This window comes from Lissotriton vulgaris, chromosome 11 (assembly GCF_964263255.1).
Source record: "Lissotriton vulgaris chromosome 11, aLisVul1.2, whole genome shotgun sequence".
NCBI classification, from domain to species: Eukaryota; Metazoa; Chordata; class Amphibia; order Caudata; family Salamandridae; genus Lissotriton; species Lissotriton vulgaris.
In genome coordinates this window covers 147,623,339-147,641,186 of record NC_141699.1, presented here as the reverse complement: position 1 = coordinate 147,641,186, position 17,848 = coordinate 147,623,339, and the positions used below count along the sequence as shown (strand labels likewise).

General features: G+C 44.0%; 1 protein-coding gene across 2 annotated transcripts in view; it reads left to right on the top strand.

Annotated features, from left to right (window-relative positions):
• The window catches only part of MLXIP (MLX interacting protein), a 2,166,122-nt gene that overhangs the window by 2,133,305 nt on the left and 14,969 nt on the right, over positions 1-17,848 (top strand). For both annotated transcript variants that reach the window (XM_086942977.1, XM_086942976.1), the window contains one exon: positions 7,537-7,666. In XM_086942977.1, coding sequence (XP_086799103.1) covers positions 7,537-7,666 — 130 coding nt within the window. The remainder of the gene's footprint in view (positions 1-7,536; positions 7,667-17,848) is intronic.

Below are 17,848 nucleotides of genomic sequence, written 5' to 3'. Positions count from 1 at the left end.
TTTCAAGGTCTTGTGCAACTGAGGCAAACTTGGGAATACACGTAATCAAACGTGCTGCTGCATTCTGCAGGATTTGAAGTTTATCTAAAAGCCCCTGTTGGGCGTTTAGCAGCAAGCCGTTGCAGTAATCTAACCGGGACATCACCAGTCCTGTCACTACTGTCTTCCTGTGTTCATCCGAAAGAAATGGTAAGACTTTCCGAATAATTATAAGCGCACAGTGGGTCGCTGAGGACAATGCGTTGATTTGTGGCCTGAAGGACAGAGCATCATCCATCAGCACACCCAGGTTTTTTACCTTCGAGCCCGGGGAGGGGGGAGACCCCATTTCCTCTGGCCACCAACGAGGGGACCAGAAATTATCTCTTGACCCAAACAGAAACACTTCTGTTTTTGCTGAATTGAGCTTAAGGCAGTTTCCTGCCATCCAGTTGCTCACTTCCCACATGCAGCATCTAAATCTCCCTGCTGTGCTATCCATTTCTCCTGGATGCAGCGACACCACAATCTGGGTGTCGTCGGCGTAGGATGGCAGATTGAATCCGAAGGATCTAATCACTGGCGCCAAGGTAGAGACATAAACATTAAAAAGAGTTTGGCTCAGGGATGACCCCTGAGGAACTCCGCAGGGAAGCACAAATGGCTCTGATTCAAAGTCCCCCAAGGCCACCGATTAAGTCCTGCTTGACATGAAGGCTTGCAGGATTTCCAGAGCCTTTCCTTGAATCCCACAGGCCCTCAAACGGCCCACCAATAATTTGTGGTGGACCGCGTCGAAGGCCGCGGAAAGGTCCAGCAGGATCACGGCGGCTCTGCCCCCTGCATCCATCACCTTTCTTATGTCTTCGGTTGATTTAATCAGTGCCGATTCGGTGCTATGTCCCGCCCTAAATCCATGTTGAGAGGGGTCCAGCCACTCATCTGTCCCCAGGAAGGTACTAATTTGATTGTTTAGTATGCCCTCCATGATTTTGGCTGGTAGGGGTAACCTGGCAATAGGACGAAAGTTGTTCAGGTCGGTTATGTCTAGATTAGTTTTTTTTAGAAGGGGCAGGATAGACGCTTGTTTCCAGCGAAGGGGAAATTCCCCTTTGGCCAGCATGACATTGAACAGGGGGGTGAGTCCCGGGGCAATGGTAGAGGGAGCTAATTTGGCAATGGTGACTGGGCAAGGGTCATGAGGGGAGCCTGATTTTATCCTCAGTAACCGGTTTGTTACCTCCTCCTCACTGATGGCGGTGAAGTTTTCTAGGCTTTCAGATTTCCTGTTGTTCTCTGGATGTATTTCTGGGGTAGAGGTTTCTGAGGCGTTGATCGTGATTTGGTTGTCCAGGGCGTAAAAAATCTTTTCTACCTTGCACAGAAAGAATTTGGCCAAGTCTTCACATAGTTGGTGGCTAGGTGGTATGTCTACTGGTTTGGGGGCTGCCAAGGAGGACATTGTGCAGAATAATTCCTTAGGGGAGTTGCTTGCTTCCTTGATACGTTTAGTAAAGAACTCACGTTTAGCCAGGCGGATCATCTGCTTGTAAACTCTCAGCTCTGCGTTAAGTAGTTTTTTATCCTCCTCCCTATAATTTTGCTGCCATGATCTTTCCAATTTTTTGCAGAGTTTTGTGGTCCCTGATTTGTTCTGAGAACCAGGGGGCGGAGGGTGTTGCGCGAGCAAAATGATGGATTATTGGAGGCGCCAGTTGCATATAAGCCGCCTCCAGCCAATTGGTGTAGGCTGTGGCTGCTTCCTCCACATTTCCTGTAAGGGGCAGGAGAGAGGATTCCAAAAGGCCCTCCAATGTCTTACCGTCTATACTTTTCCATTTCCTAACCTTTTTGGGAGGAATTTTAACCTTGCTGGATCTGGGGGGGAGGGGGAGGGGGGGGGGCTAAGATAATGTTAAAGTGGATGGCGGCATGATCCGACCAGGAGACAGGCTGGACTGCCGTGACCTCTAGGTTGGGATGGTTGGAGAATATGCCATCCAAGGTGTGTCCTGCCCTATGCGTAGGGCCACAGACCTTTTGTTTTAGCTCCACCCCGCGCAATAGTTCCAAGAGATCCTGAGTGTCCGAGTCTGAGACATTCTCAAGGTAAAAATTAAAATCCCCTAGTAACGTGAAGGTATTGGAGCAGATAGCTTCCTCTAACAGGTTACTCAGAGCTGAGAGAAAAGATGCTTTAGCCCCGGGAGGTCTGCAGAGTAGGCAGCCTCTAAGGGTTTGATGGTCGGAAAGGGTGAAATTGAAGACTAGCGCTTCATCTAAGTCGGTTGTGCCAGGCTGGACCATCCCTCTGAGAGATTTATGGTACATAATAGCCAGTCCTCCGCCGCTCTTCCTTTCTCTGTTCTGTGTGAGACAGATATAGTCCAGGGGAGTGGCAGTAACAATGTCTGGACCTGAAGCTGCGTCTGTCCAGGACTCTGTTATAAATGCAATCATGATCTTCGTGTCCTGAATGAGCTCTGCCAATTCAGTGCTATGTTTTACCAGAGATCTGGCATTAAGTAACATGCATTTCATGACGGCCGGCTCTTTTGTCTTTATCGTTTTAAGTAGGACCGTGGAAGATGGTAGGGTTTGCCAAAGTACCTTGGGAAGGACCTGCTTACAATTGACACAGTGATGAGGGTAGGTCGGAAGCTCGTCCCCCGTTTCAATGGTGATGCAGCCTTTTGTATCCGTGTTGCTGCCCAACGCCCATAAAGTATTACAGTATAGATTTGCCGTGGAATAGGTTTTAGAGCCGCCAGACCAAAGGTCCTGGCCCTACGCGCGGGTCCGGCGCGGACGGGCACAGACAGGCTTGTCGCCGGCGCGCCCGCTGCGCTTCCAGGGCCATGGTGTCATTTTATGCAAGCAGGGGCAGGAGGGGCGAAGCACTAGACTGCTCGCCCAGCTCCTGTTCCTGACTTAAGATGGCGGGACCAGTGGGTATATGTCAAAGGTTCGAGCCCTGAAGGTGCATATGCGCAATTAAAATCGGCACGTTAGTTTAAAATCACGTTTTAAAACAAAGTAGCAGCAAAAGTGAGAAGCAGTGAGAAGATATCAATCGAGTCCCGGCTTCCGCCTCAGGACTGGTCAGGCACACCACTCACTAGCAATCAGGACACACGGATGGTAAGAGCACAAGAGTTGACAAGCTTGGGGAGCAGATTGGAATTATTAATCCAGATACAGGATTTCTAAAACCAAACCAGGATGCTATAAACACGCTAACAACAACAAGCGGGTTTAACACGCTTTGATTAGCAACAATGACCACTAATTGGGAAAGCAAAAGGATGGAAGTCTCCAACCGGCTATTTTTTACGCACACTATGGACACTGCCAGCAATGCATTGGTGGCGGGCAATGAACAGGCATTAATGACTAACTAAGTCCTGATACAATCTCTGTTTGAGAAGTTGGAGAAACTGCATAGAAAAGAACTATCCAAGTGGTGGGAGGCGGAATCCCTCCAGAAATATATAGATGTTGGTCGGGTCCCGAGAGGCCTACGCATCTATACAATTCCAACATATGAAGAACCAGACCCGAAGATGCTGGATGAGTGGGCCGGCAACTCCAGAGAAAGAGAAAGTGATGATGCGCATATTGATCAAATATGCACTTAAGGATAGAGCTAAAATCATTGAAGATATAGAAGCTACTGTTGAGGAACTATTAAAATCAATCTCCCAGGAGAAACTTGAATCCTTCATGGAAAAATTACAGATTCGTTTAATGAAATTGGAAGAAGAAATCCCCATGCGAAAACAACGGAAATTTATAAGAGTCAACGAGAACCCGTGGATAACCTAGGTCGTAAGAATTTCCTGAAACAATTTCAAATTATCAATAAAGCCAAACAGAATCAATTGAATTTACAAACTACGGATCAGGATTTTCGGAGAGGCCGAGGTCGAGGGCAACGCGGCAAAACACGAGGAACAAGAGGAACAAAAAAGCAAGAGGAAGGCGGAAAAAACGCTTCGAGCGCAGTCACTCCAATGGTAACGAGAGCCAAGAAGGGAACGAAATGACAGTCATCAACCTCTCTAAACGTGAGTTGACGAACATTGAGACTAATTTATTATCGTTGGGGTTATCGTTTTGTTTAACTAAAAACATTGACTATGTACAAACTCGGATTGACATTTTTTACTTTCTACGTACATTGAAGCTGAAGAAATGGTTTCACTAGCATCCTGTGATGCCTAAAAACAACATTACACTGAGAACCATTCTTCCATCAATATTTCTGATGTGACAGTCTTACAAATACTATCTGAGTTAGATGAAAATGTTATACACCATGATGATCCGTTCCTTAATCTATACAATGCTGATATCACTATTGATGATGCAGGTTTCAGTGGTTTTAAACCAAAATCAAAATTTTTACCAACAGTACATTGTGACGCACTAGATGTTTTTGAAAAAAGTGTAACAAAGGAACTGAAGAAAGTTCGTTACATGAAAAATGGAAGAGCTAGACGCAATCTTACACAAAAACAAATAGATGCAATTGAAAACTTGAAAAAAGATCCCTCAATTGTCATTAGACAATCTGACAAGGGGGGAAATGTAGTAGTTTGGAGAACATGTGAATACATTACAGAAGGTGTACGTCAGTTGTCTGATCCAGCTTGTTACAAGAAAGTTGATATGAGTGAGATTGAGATATCAAATTCAAAATACGATGAAATGCTTTGTGATTGGAAAGACAAAGGTTTATTAACATGGGACGAATATGGTAGTTTGAGGTGCAAATATGCCAAAACACCAGTTTTGTACCTCCTACCGAAATTGCACAAGGACCCCAATAATCCCCCTGGTAGGCCCATAGTTTCATCTATGGGCTCTAAATTGGAGATGACTTCTAAATACATTGACTTATTTCTTAGACCTTTTGTCATTGCCTTGCCAGCGTATCTGAGGGACACTATGCACTTTTTAAACATGATTGAGGGATTGCAGTGGGAACAAGATTTCTTGCTGATCACCTTAGATGTGACAAGTTTGTATACCTCCATTAAACATGACTTGGGGATTAAAGCAATCAGACATTTTTTAAGAGCAAGATCAATCTCACTTTTGATGCATACTGAAATGCTTGTAGACATGGTGACTTACTGTCTATCTAATAATTATTTTTTCTTTGATGATGAGTTGTAGAAACAGTTACAAGGGACAGCAATGGGCACTTGCTTCGCCCCAAGTTACGCCAACCTCTTTATGGAGTGGTGGGAGGAGCAAGTGTCCAATTGCTTTGAGCAGTACAATGACCATGTTGTTTTGTGGTCAAGATTTATTGACAATATTTTTGTCATTTGGCATGGTGACCGTAAGAGTGCAGATGAATTTATTCAAATCTTGAACACAAATGATTTAAATATTAGATTAACATCTCAAATCAGTGAACAGACCATAGTATTTTTAGATGTGGAAGTAACTGTACAAAACAACCACCTTGTAACTAAACTTCACAGAAAAGAGACTGCTGGCAATAGTCTTCGTTTTGCATCCAGTGCACATCCCTATAGTCTTATTCTCTTATTCAGAGTATCCCCTATGGGGAACTCATTCGTGCTAAAAGAAATAGCAGCACACTGGAAGAATTTGAGAAAGAGAATATTATTATGTGCGACAGATTCAAGGAAAGAGGATATGCGCAGAAGGTGATAAAAAGAGCTGTAAACAAAGTAGATATGTTGGATAGAACAGCACTTCTGAATCCAAAGATCAGATCTGACGACAAAGAGAGTCAGGTCAGATTTATTACTACATATTCCAGTCAAGCATTTCAGGTGTGCATGATCCTCAGACATAATTGGCATTTATTAAAAACGGATCCTATCTTGGACAAATGCCTACATGAAGCCCCCCAAATAACTTTTAGGTGGTCCTGTCTCTAAAAGACGAACTGAGTCGCAACCAGATAGCATGTAAATCGAATGAACGGTTAAACACATATTCTGGCTTTGCATGCTGTATGCGATGTAAAGCATGTACATACAGCAAAAATTGTTCTAAAATAAAAGTGCCTAGCAGTGATAGGGAATTTATCATCAAAGGGAACTATGACTGTAATACAGAACTTTGTGTTTACTGTTTAATCTGCCCGTGTAAAAAATTGTACATTGGGAGTACAAAAAAGAAAGCAAAAAATAGAGTTTTGGAGCACAAACGGGCAATAAGAAATAATGAATTATACCCTGTAGCCTGTCATTTCAAGACATTTCACAATCAAAATGACAAACTGCTAGATTTTGTTATCTTAGATGCTATAAAACCTCTAAGAAGGGGAGGGAACAGAGAACATCAATTAAGAGTCCTAGAATCAAAATACATAATAGATTTTGAGACTCTTATGCCGGTAGGCTTAAATTCCAGTGAAGAATTGGCAGTTCACCTTGGATAACTAAGTGCGTAGAGAATGAGACTGAGGTAGAAAATATTAGTATCAATAAACAAGTACAATAGAAGTGTATTATACATAGGTACTATTGATACTAAGCAGCCCCATTGGAGACTTCTTGTATATAATTGAAATGTAATGTTTTTAATTGTAATATACGTTTTTTTTCCTTTTTTTATCCAAATTGTATAATTTCTTGTATTTAAAGCACGTTTTTTAATATTTTTACTAGGACTATGAATCAATGGTTTCTGAATAGATGAATTTATTTTGAGGTCATCAATCAAGATTCTCGACGAACAAAAAAATGTATATTGATCAAGAAAGATGTATCAAGTATCTCTTGCCCACTTGGGCTAAACAGCAACCAAGCAATATGTTATATTTGTCATTAATATAGCCCACTAGTGCGATATGTGTATAGAACAGTGACAATTTTGGATTGAGAAATAGTTTTGAATTAACGAATTTCAAAACATCCGACTTGAATCAATGTTATAACTCAAAAGCCATTACAAGATGGCGACCGTACTAATCAACTTCCTTAAACCATGTTAGTCCTATTTTTATCATGATCACTGTGTGTATGTAAACGGAAGTACGATGTGCAAACCTTACCGTGACCGAGCCTTACGGCGAAACGCGTCGGTTTGTGACTTTTCGTTGCAAATAAATTGAATTTTGAGCATGAATTTTGAGCATCCTGGAGTGTCCTGAATACCTTTTTTAATCGAGAAAGGTTGTTGCAGCATATATATATATATATATATATATATATATATATATATATATATATTTATTTATGCTTGATCGATTTATTTTACTCGGGCCTTAAAAACATTGTCGGTGGAATGAAAAAAAGACCCACATTTGAACACACAAAAAATTATACAAAGTAGTAGGATTCATTCCGAATTGTATATATTGTGCTAATTTTTAATATCACAGATTTCCCCCCATTTTTATGTCATGTGCCCAGTTGTGCTTATCTTTACTTTGAGTTTTCTCATGAACGTTTAGATATATTTAGTTAAATGAAAGTGAAGCATTCAGAAGTTTATTTATTCTTAGGAGCATTTCAGTTTCGATGTTATCTACTGACGAACTTTTTTCCTTAATTACATATTGTGCAGTTTAGTATTATCATCAAGCCATTGTTTGAATCGTTCAATGGAATGGTGACTACAGCAAGTTTAAATGAACTGTATCAGACTACATTGTCTTGGCTGGATCAGCACTGCTCTCTTCTAATTTTGCGTCCAAGTAAGTAATATTACATTTTATAACGTTTTATTTAAGTATAAACATGATGAGCATATTTATGTGCAGTTACTTTAGTACATACAGATCATAATGAAGGGCTAAATAACAGGATAGTTCCCTTCAGTTGGAGATAGCAGTTGAACTTTAATCGGGGAGCATGTACCGCTCGTCCACGTGCTACGAAATGGATTATCCTGGTATTTAGCCCGTGGGCGTGAAAGGGTGTACACAGGGAGTGATGTCTCCTCCCTCCTCCTGTCGACACCGGTACACTTGCTTCATGTGTGATCAAAGTGATACGAACTGGGCAGCACATTCGAGGAGTCAAACCATATACATGTCAATTGCATTGTGTATCGTGCGTGACTTTTTTTCCATCTGAACATTTAATGCACTTGACTAAACAGACTGGGAACAAGGCGCTATTTTAACGGGATTGGAGATGCATCTCAGTTTGTGTATTTGGCAAATTACCATATTTCGAACTGTTGGTTTAAAACGTTATTGAACATGTTATATTTGCCACAGTGTGTACCATTGTTCCAGGTGCATTATGGTATTAGTAGTATTCACTACGGTGTCACGTGGGCACTGCAATACAAGGCGTGTGACGTGTTTAAATTTTGATAATCCTCACCTGTGATCAAGGCCATACTAAACGGCTGAAATGCTTAAGGACTGATGTACTGCCTTTGCACACATTAGATATTAGTGTGCCATCGAGTTGGACTTTGCACTTTTCTTTGGTGTGTGTATATATATATATATATATACTAGCAGCCCGCCCCAGCGTTGCCTGGGGCAGAAAGGGGCTGGGGGCAGTACACCCACTCCTGCTCCCGCCCCGACCCCCTCCCGCACCGACTCCCTCCCGCCCCGACTCACTCGCGCCCCCCTCCCGCCCAGACTCACTCGCGCCCCCCTCCCGCCCAGACTCACTCGCGCCCCTACCTCCTCCGAAACTGCTGCCTCCACACCTTTCCTCGGGCCCCGCAACCTTCGGCAGCTCCGAGCCGCGTTCAGTGCGCTCAAGTGCAGACCCTCCGCTCCACTGCACTCCCCGTTGTCGCCATCTCGCTGCAGAGCCGTAGTCATAGAAGAGAGACACGGCCCTGACAGACTGCAATCGAGGCATTACTGCACCGCCCTCCTCCTTGTCGCCATGACGCACGTCGCGTCGTGGCAGCGCTAGGTCCCGGCCGGCGCTACTTTCTGGGGGGGACTACTTTGTTTACAAACGAAATTTTTTTAATTTACTTTTTTTTTGTAATTTATACAGCCTATGTTCATCTACACACCCTGACATTTTCATAGATGTATCAGGTGTGTAGATTGGCGCTGTGGTTCCTGAGTTTACCTTGCCAAAAGGTGCAAGTTCTCTTTTTATAATAGTAGTAGTATAAATATATATATATATATATATATATATATATATATATATATATATATATATATATATATATATATATATATATATATATATATGTATATAATTAAGCATCAGTCTCATACGGCAGAAGCTCTTTGTCGCCTATTAAATTATTGACTTTATGCTAAAGTGGTGAAATATAAATTCACAACCAATAGTTACCCATGGTACCGTCATGGATGCATAGAAAGTAGCAACTGTGGAACATTAACCCATATCTGCATCAATCATGGATATAGAGATATTTAGAGGATTCGCGCAGTAGGCATTCCTTTCTGTTGTTGCTCCACTTGAGATGTAGTACATTTCTCCGGGAGAACAGGGCAAGAATACAGATATTGAAAAACAGCCTACACTTCAGCTTTGATTTTACGTCATTCCAGTTTGACCTTGCCTTTTATTGTAGTGAATGATCCCATAGCCTTGACAATTAAAGGCATTTTGTCAAAGACCTTTAAACTTTTAGCATTGCTTGGTGGCTTCCTATTCTTGCAGGCAGTTGGATACTGACTATAATTACGTAATCTTTGATCAAGAGTTCTTGTCATTTGACACAGTCATTTATAAGGAGCTGTGGATGATGTCACAACTGGGGGAGATATTAAAAAATATCGGAATTTCTTAAAATGACTGATGTTAATCCTACTGAAATACCTGGTGAATTATCTGTTACTCACTTTGAATGTATGGTTTCATACTGATCTGGTGATCGACATGGAAAAGCAGACATCCTCTCTCCCCTTCAGTCTTCTGAGGGCATTGAACTCGCTATTATTCCTGCTTTGCCCTACATGGAAAGTAGGGAGAGGAGTTGGCCTAACGACTAGGGCGGTCGACCTCGAATCTGGGGAACTGGCTTTGAGTCTCGGCAATGACGCTGAACATCCTGTGATTCTGGGCAAATCACTTAATCGCCCCTTGCCTACCAAAAATGAATGTGTGTCATCATGTAACGTAACTGGTGCTATGTAAAGTGCTCTGATACCGATGCGGTTGCGCTATATAAAGCTGTGCAAAAAACAATGCTGGTCAACCCTGGGAACCTGCAACCCGACTAGGACCTAATCACTGACTTTTCGTTTCGCATCCTGGAGACCAAAGAAACCATCGTCTATCAATCACTAAGACACTTTAATCTACAAATGTTCCTTGGCATACAACTGAATTAAGTTTAAGCAAATCTGTCCTGAATGCTATCGCCAAAAGATACAGTAAGAATAATACAAATCGGAGTGCTTTTCAGCAGTTGAGCAATAAAAGGAAAGCCATTGCAACCTTCTATGGGAGTCAAAGCCAAAATATGTGGAATCGGAATGGATACATTATATTCCCTTCTATCCCACAATCATCAAGATAAGTTCTGGCTTTACATCAGTAAACTAAACAATAGATCTACTGTTAGAGGGAACGGTGTACTAACAATGAAATTGGTAGAACATATATGTAAGTTATATACAGATTTTGATTGTAGAGAACAAGCATTTGCAATGCAATAGGTCTCGCATTCATGCGAGTTTGAGCTACTGACATTGCAAATGACAATGCATTTATTTGTTTTAAACATGAAGAAAAGGCATTGTGATATTGTGATTTACAATGCCAATAGCTAGGATCAGTTGGCTTGAGCCCTCTTGCATACTAGTGCCACACGGTTGAGGCAGGCAAGATTCCAGCTAGTCTTTAATAAATATCCCATACCACTAAACAGGGTCACTGCACAGTCCTCCTGCCTGGTCAGATAAATGCTGTACAATTGTTTAGGGGAAAATGATGGAGGCCAGGCTAGCACGCGCCTCAGAATGAGGTGCTTGATTGAAGGAGACATGCTGGTCAGTCATGCATCTTGCACATCCAGAGTTTTTCCACTGTATTCCACAGAAGATTTTCAGTTAACTTTCTAGCTTAAATCCTGTTTCAGAATGTCCCTATTCTGCCCAAGTGGCAGCATGAATGGATGCATTGAGATGCGCATTTGCATCCTGCCGTGGGTGAATAGCGCTTTCAGGTCTGCTAACACCAGGAGCATAAATATATGGCTCCTTTAGTGAGAAGCGAGTTTCAGTGGGCGGTGCTTTGAAAATGCATCCATCTTGCCTGGTGCAAAGGCAAGAGATGAGTTTGTCGCCATATCCAAGTAGCGTGCACTTTGGGGGAATAATTCACAAAGATAGTTGACGCTCTTGTGTAATTTCTACATTTAAAAAGTTTGTGATCGGATTACTCAGGCAAAAAGTCGCACAAGGTACGTGCAACCTATACCTCTGAACGTGACACTAAGAGGAGTAGACGAGCCTTCTCGGTAATGCCAACACCGAGCTCAAGCCCATGCAGTGGAAACAGGGCGACTGAGTTATATTTGTGGCTATTCAAAAACACTCTTCCTGCTTTTCCATCAATTACCTGCACTTCTACTGGGTACACCTGAACAATCCAGTAAAGAGTAATAATATTCCATACTGCCACAGGGTGGCAGCAGGAATGGAAAACATTTAAATGAAAGAGTATTCTATGAGAGAAAATGGAATACAAATGTGAAATATATTTTACTAATTACGGAGGTAGAACGTTTACAATTAGAACACTGCACAAGCGTGCAAAGTGAATTTGTTCTCTCGCAGTAGTCGCTAGTGTGTGCATCAAATCGTCACAAGTTATAAACAAGCATTTGCAATGCAATAGGTCTCGCATTAGGAAATTTTGAGCTATTGGTATTGTAAATGAGAAATATTTTATTTATGTGTTGGTTTTGAAAATAGCGAAATTAATAGCTTTGTCATTTACAATGCCAATAGTTTTAACTTTTGAAAACGTGACACCAATAGCATTTGTAATGCAATATGTATTGTATTTACATGACTTAGATGTATTAATATTACAAATAACAATGGCTTTTATTTTTTTGATAATTAATACTAAAATAAAAGTTATTGTAATTTATAATGGCAATAGCTTAAACTTTTGTAAATAACTTTTGGGAAGATTATGTTCAGTGTATTTTATTGTGATGAAAATCCAAGAACAGCAGTGAAATATTAACATATTTTTGTGACATTTGTAATAAAGCTTGAAACATTGAGAGAACATATTAGAACCAGTTGTTGAATGGTTGCACAGAGTGATGCTGCGGCCTTCAGCGGTGCTGAGTGATGCTGCGGCCTTCAGCGGTGCTGAGTGATGCTGCGGCCTTCAGCGGTGCTGAGTGATGCTGTGGCCTTCAGTGGTGCTGAGTGATGCTGTGGCCTTCAGTGGTGCTGAGTGATGCTATGGCATTGAGTGGTGCTGAGTGATGCTGTGGCATTCAATGGTGCTGTGGCGTTGAGTGGTGCTGCGTGATGCTGTAGCGTTGAGTGATGCTGTGGCATTGAGTGATGCTGTGGCATTGAGTGATGCTGTGGCATTGAGTGGTGCTGTGGCGTTGAGTGGTGCTATGGCATTGAGTGGTGCTGAGTGATGCTGTGGCATTCAATGGTGCTGTGGCGTTGAGTGGTGCTGCGTGATGCTGTCGCGTTGAGTGATGCTGTAGCGTTGAGTGATACTGTAGCGTTGAGTGATGCTGTGGCATTGAGTGATGCTGTGGCATTGAGTGATGCTGTGGCGTTGAGTGATGCTGTGGCGTTGAGTGGTGCTGTGGCGTTGAGTGGTGCTGTGGCGTTGAGTGGTGCTGTGGCGTTGAGTGGTGCTGAGTGATGCTGTGGCATTGAGTGATGCTGTGGCGTTGAGTGATGCTGTGGCGTTGAGTGATGCTGTGGCGTTGAGTGATGCTGTGGTGTTGAGGGATGCTGTGGCGTTGAGTGGTGCTGTGGCGTTGAGGGTTGTTGTGGCATTGAGTGGTGCTGTGGCATTGAGGGGTGCTGTGGCATTCAATGGTGCTGAGTGATGCTGTGGCGCTGAGTGATGCTAGTGCATTCAGTGGTGCTGAGTGATGCTGTGGTGTTGAGTGATGCTGTGGGAAGGTAATAAGGAGGATATATAGAGGGTAGGAAAGAGAAAGGAGAGAAGAGGGGTGAAAGAAGGGTTGGGGTGGAGATGCAGAATGATGAGGTGAAAGATCACTAAAGGGGTGTTGGACAGCACACATACCATCTGATGTACATATACATTGCTCTAAAGCGTTGTGCCGATTGCTTTACTAGGATGGCTTAGTATATGGGCACTTGACCCAAGAGAGGGCGCTCATTAAAATCAGCTATTATAAGTTATTGGGTAGACCAGCATGCCATTTACTATACATAAGTTCTTTTGAATATTTGGGTGCTACGATACTGCCAAGGTCACAGGTTAACGTAGCCAAAAATATGTTTGCTCAGACAGCACAACTTTGCCATGCACTGTCAGCATTGTTTAACACTGGGCAGCTGCCCATGAAGAACGTGAAATTACATCAAGTCAAGGTAAACTATAGTGCATGCTCAGAATGATTTAAAAAAGTGTTTCCAAATCTCATATTCGTGCCATGAGTGAGATCAAGCGTGACTCTGTGAGCAAACAAGCACTTTGAAGCATAACTCAATGTGTGTCTAAGTCTGCAGCTCCCAATTATTACGAGCTACATTAACTGTCCAAATGTTGTGCGCAACCATGTTAATAATAAGCAGAATTCCCAACACAATTGCATTGTCTGCTTACCGATTTATGTGACCCATATGAAGCAATCCTCAAGGATTTGCTTCGCCTTGTGCTAGCAAACGTCTGCAGAATAGCAAGGAGATTCATTCGATCTAATCACGACAACATTTTATTAATGCTAGAGGGACCCTTGAGAGACAGGGCTTACCTAGCAAATAGTGGGGGGCTGCTCCTCCAAAGTGCTGCTGTCCCTGCAGTCGGTGTCCATAGGAGTGTGTTTGAGCGGCCGATAACAAAACAAGCAATGATGGAAAGCCCCACAGGGTATTTGACATACAGACAAGCAGTCTGAAAGATAGTGTCTTACTGTATTAATCCAAGTTGGCAAGATATCTTGCACACATCGGACACTGGGTGGCTCAAGCATCTGGCAGGTAAAGCAAGTCGCGGTATTCATTATCTAGCATAATTAATAAACTTCCCAAAAAAGAAGGTTCGTAGCATTGAAAGGCAAGGTTGAGTGTCGGTGGAAAGAGCGGCACTGCGATGGGAGGCAGCCTCTGTCTTAACTGTGTGATTACAGTGGGCTGAGAGCCCCCACCTACCCACCCATAGCCGCGAGCTGAAATTGTCTAACTGGTGAAAAGCATCCGCGGGTGAGGGTTGCTTGGAGCAACACGCACTTGCGCTCCACTCAGTGCCTCACACCCTATTGTGGAACCGGCATGGAGGGGGTTGTGAGGTAGCGTTGGCTGCCCTAAAAAGACCGGTATCGTAGTGTGCGCACAGAAAAAAAGCCTAACAAAAGCAAGACGCGGGACCCTATGCTTAAGGCGTCCCGCATTGCAAACATATATATATATATATATTTGTTAAATTAACCCGCATTTTAAAAAGAAGATTCGCTGGCGCTATTACGGATGTGCCGCGCTATAAGATAATAAAAACATACAATGTTAACCCCTTCGCTGCGGTGCTAATTTCCCCACAGCGCGGGGGGAAGGGGGCCCGCGCACGGCGCCGCTGTGCTCATGACGAGCCCAGGCTCGTCATGCAGCACGGTGCTCGTGTGCTGGTGACGAGCCTGGGCTCGTCATGACCACGCCCGCGCAATGGAACGCTCAGCACAGCGGGGAAATTAGCCCCGCGTGTGAGCGTTCCACGGCTCATGACGAGCCTAGGCTCGTCACCAGCACACAAGCACCGTGCTGCATGACGAGCCTAGGCTCGTCATCAGCACAGAAGGGGTTAAAAGAAACAGTACGTTGTGCGATCCATCCACATATATATTTTTTGCTAAATTAACCCGCATTTAAAGCACATCATACATGCTTCTGGAGCTTAACAAACAAGAAACCTGGTAGGAAATAAGGAGTGAGGAAGAAGGCAAAGATTGGCAGTGAAAGACCGGAGGGAAAGAAGTAGAGAGAAACAAAAGTAACAGGGTTAATCTTATAAAACACGCTCTCAGCATTGCTGTTGGGGGATGGGGGGTGGGCGGGGGAGCAGCAGCCTTTGATGTCTGGTGGTGTGAGAGACAAATGTTGGTGTGCGAGGCTTCCTTTCAAGTCGGGTAGGGGGGGAGCAGGGGAGCAAGCGAGTGGGAGGGAAAGTGCATATGAGGTGTGAGTGATTCCAAGCGCGCGCCTGGCGAAGCGTCAAGCGTCAGTAGACAACATGCATTGGGAGGAATCCGCTTGTTCAAGAGTGTTGAGGAACCTCTACTTCCAGAAACGCTGTTGCTTCAACGCACCTTGGACCCACTAAGGAAAGTCTTTGCTGTCTGCTGCTTTGCCCTCCCGCCTCCCGCCTCGTGTTGCCCGTCTCCACTAACACCTGGGAGAACGAGGAGACCGAGAGGAGCGCGGTCGAGGGAACTCCAATTCCCAGGAGGCCTAGCGGCGCACGCCGCGTCATCAGCGTCGCCAGCGCGCCAGGAGGCGCACAAATAGCGCATCACCCCGGTCGAGGGGGGGAACCTCTACTTCCAGAAACGCTGTTGCTTCAACGCACCTTGGACCCACTAAGGAAAGTCTTTGCTGTCTGCTGCTTTGCCCTCCCGCCTCCCGCCTCGTGTTGCCCGTCTCCACTAACACCTGGGAGAACGAGGAGACCGAGAGGAGCGCGGTCGAGGGAACTCCAATTCCCAGGAGGCCTAGCGGCGCACGCCGCGTCATCAGCGTCGCCAGCGCGCCAGGAGGCGAACAAATAGGGCATCACCCCCGTCTCGCGGGACGCGAGCGGGACGCCGGGCGAAGCCCGGGCCAAGGGCGGGCCCGTTTTAGCCCGTTCGAGACCGAGAGAGACTGGACTGGACCTACCCTCTAACTTCTACCCCTTTAAAAGTGTCTAGTGGCAAGGTAAATCTATTGTGCATCTACTGTGTGGCTAGCGTATTGACAGTGAACTAGTGCTAGGATCTTGCTACCAATTGTTGTTTTGTCTATCATGTCCAAACAAAAAACGCCTGTTACCCCGGCAAATACTATGCATAACTATTTAGTCCAGGTAGTGACCAAAATTAATAATAACCGCAGGACCTCCTTAGGGATGGGGGATTCACCTCCATGTGCCCAAATCAATCAACCAGGGGTGCCCCAGCCTGCAACTGATGATCCTATTGTTTTCGATCAAAGTGAAGTTTTGATTGAGCACCTAGAAATTAATGGTTCAATGACTTCTACGGATCACCAATCCGATCCCTTCACAGATCTGATTAATCTGGATCAAGATAAATCAGTGACAATTGAGGAGGAAGCCATAGAATCTAACACCACCCTAACACCTGTCCCCGCTCCAAGAGCAAAAAAAGGGATTACTAAGGCGCCACCTAGAAGAGGAGGTTTACGCTCCTCTAAAAACAAACCTATAACCCCACCTAGACGTGCAAAAAGAAAGAAAGAGGATGGGATAAGGGAGGAGGACTATGAAAATGAAGAAGGGGAGGATACCCTGTTAATTAAGCTTATGGGCACATTAGAGTCCAAATTATTAGGCATAATGAAACCCCTAATATCGAAGGTTGACCAATTAGTTACCAAGGTCAACAAGCTAGAGTCGCTCCTAAGGAAAACCAATGAGGGGGTGGGTGAATTACCAAATCTAGTTGCCTCAAAAATTGATCAAATGGAGTCTGTGGGGAAATTATTGCCAGGGGTGACCATGAATGCTGGCTTACAAGCCTCTTCAGACCATGTCCAACATGCTACTCTTAGGAACGATATTGCTTTTGACATGAATCTACCCTCTGAGCCAGCCCAATTAATGGGCAATAGCATTACTGAGACATCAAACACAGAATCTGCCCCAGTAGAATTGATCGTCGAAGCCTCTCCCCTCATTTTGGTACTAGCTAACACTCCTTTGCTGAAAACTGGTCAGATCGAGTCCCCTGATTCCCTTAGAAATAAGGCTCTCCAGTGGTTGAGCAGTAACATGCATATATCCCCCTGGGGTAGGGAAAAATTATCAGACGATCTGCTCACAGCAAGGAGAGTTAGGTGGATAGGTACCAAATCAAAGAAATTTCAAGGGGATTGTGTGGTTTTGAATTTTAAGGGCCCCGATGTTCTGCCTGATGTCCTACGGAACATTCTTCCCCCACAACGTAGGACAGCTGATATAGTCCCACTGACGCTGGACTTCTTCTACAGTAGAAGGGGTCTAGTAGCAAAACCAAGTATATTAAGAACGAAATGGACAGTAGTGGGAAATAGAAAGGCTAGAACCAATCCAGCATGTGAGTGGGGGTTACCTTTGGACAATCAATATTCTGTGTTAACGGATCTGAATGAGTGTGATTGACTCGAATTTGTTTCACCTGCTACCTTGGATATGTGGTCGGATCAAGGCCGTGATAAGACCCTGATGTTAGATGATTATGTACCAGCCCCAGACGATCCTTGTAGTTCCGGCCCGGAAGAACAAAGTAGAGCCCATGCGGAACAGGAAAAACCACTGGAAAATGTTGAGCTGTTACCTGAATTGAATAAAAATGTAACATTAGGAGCAGATCCTGCAGAATCACCTACCATCCCCTATATTGTGCAGACGTACTCCCAGCAGGCTAAACCAAAATTGTCAATCATTTCATGGAACATAGCTGGAGTAGCTAATAAGTTAAATATTCCTGATTGGGCTGATTTTATTAAGCAGTTCGATATCATCATGTTCCAAGAAACCTGGTC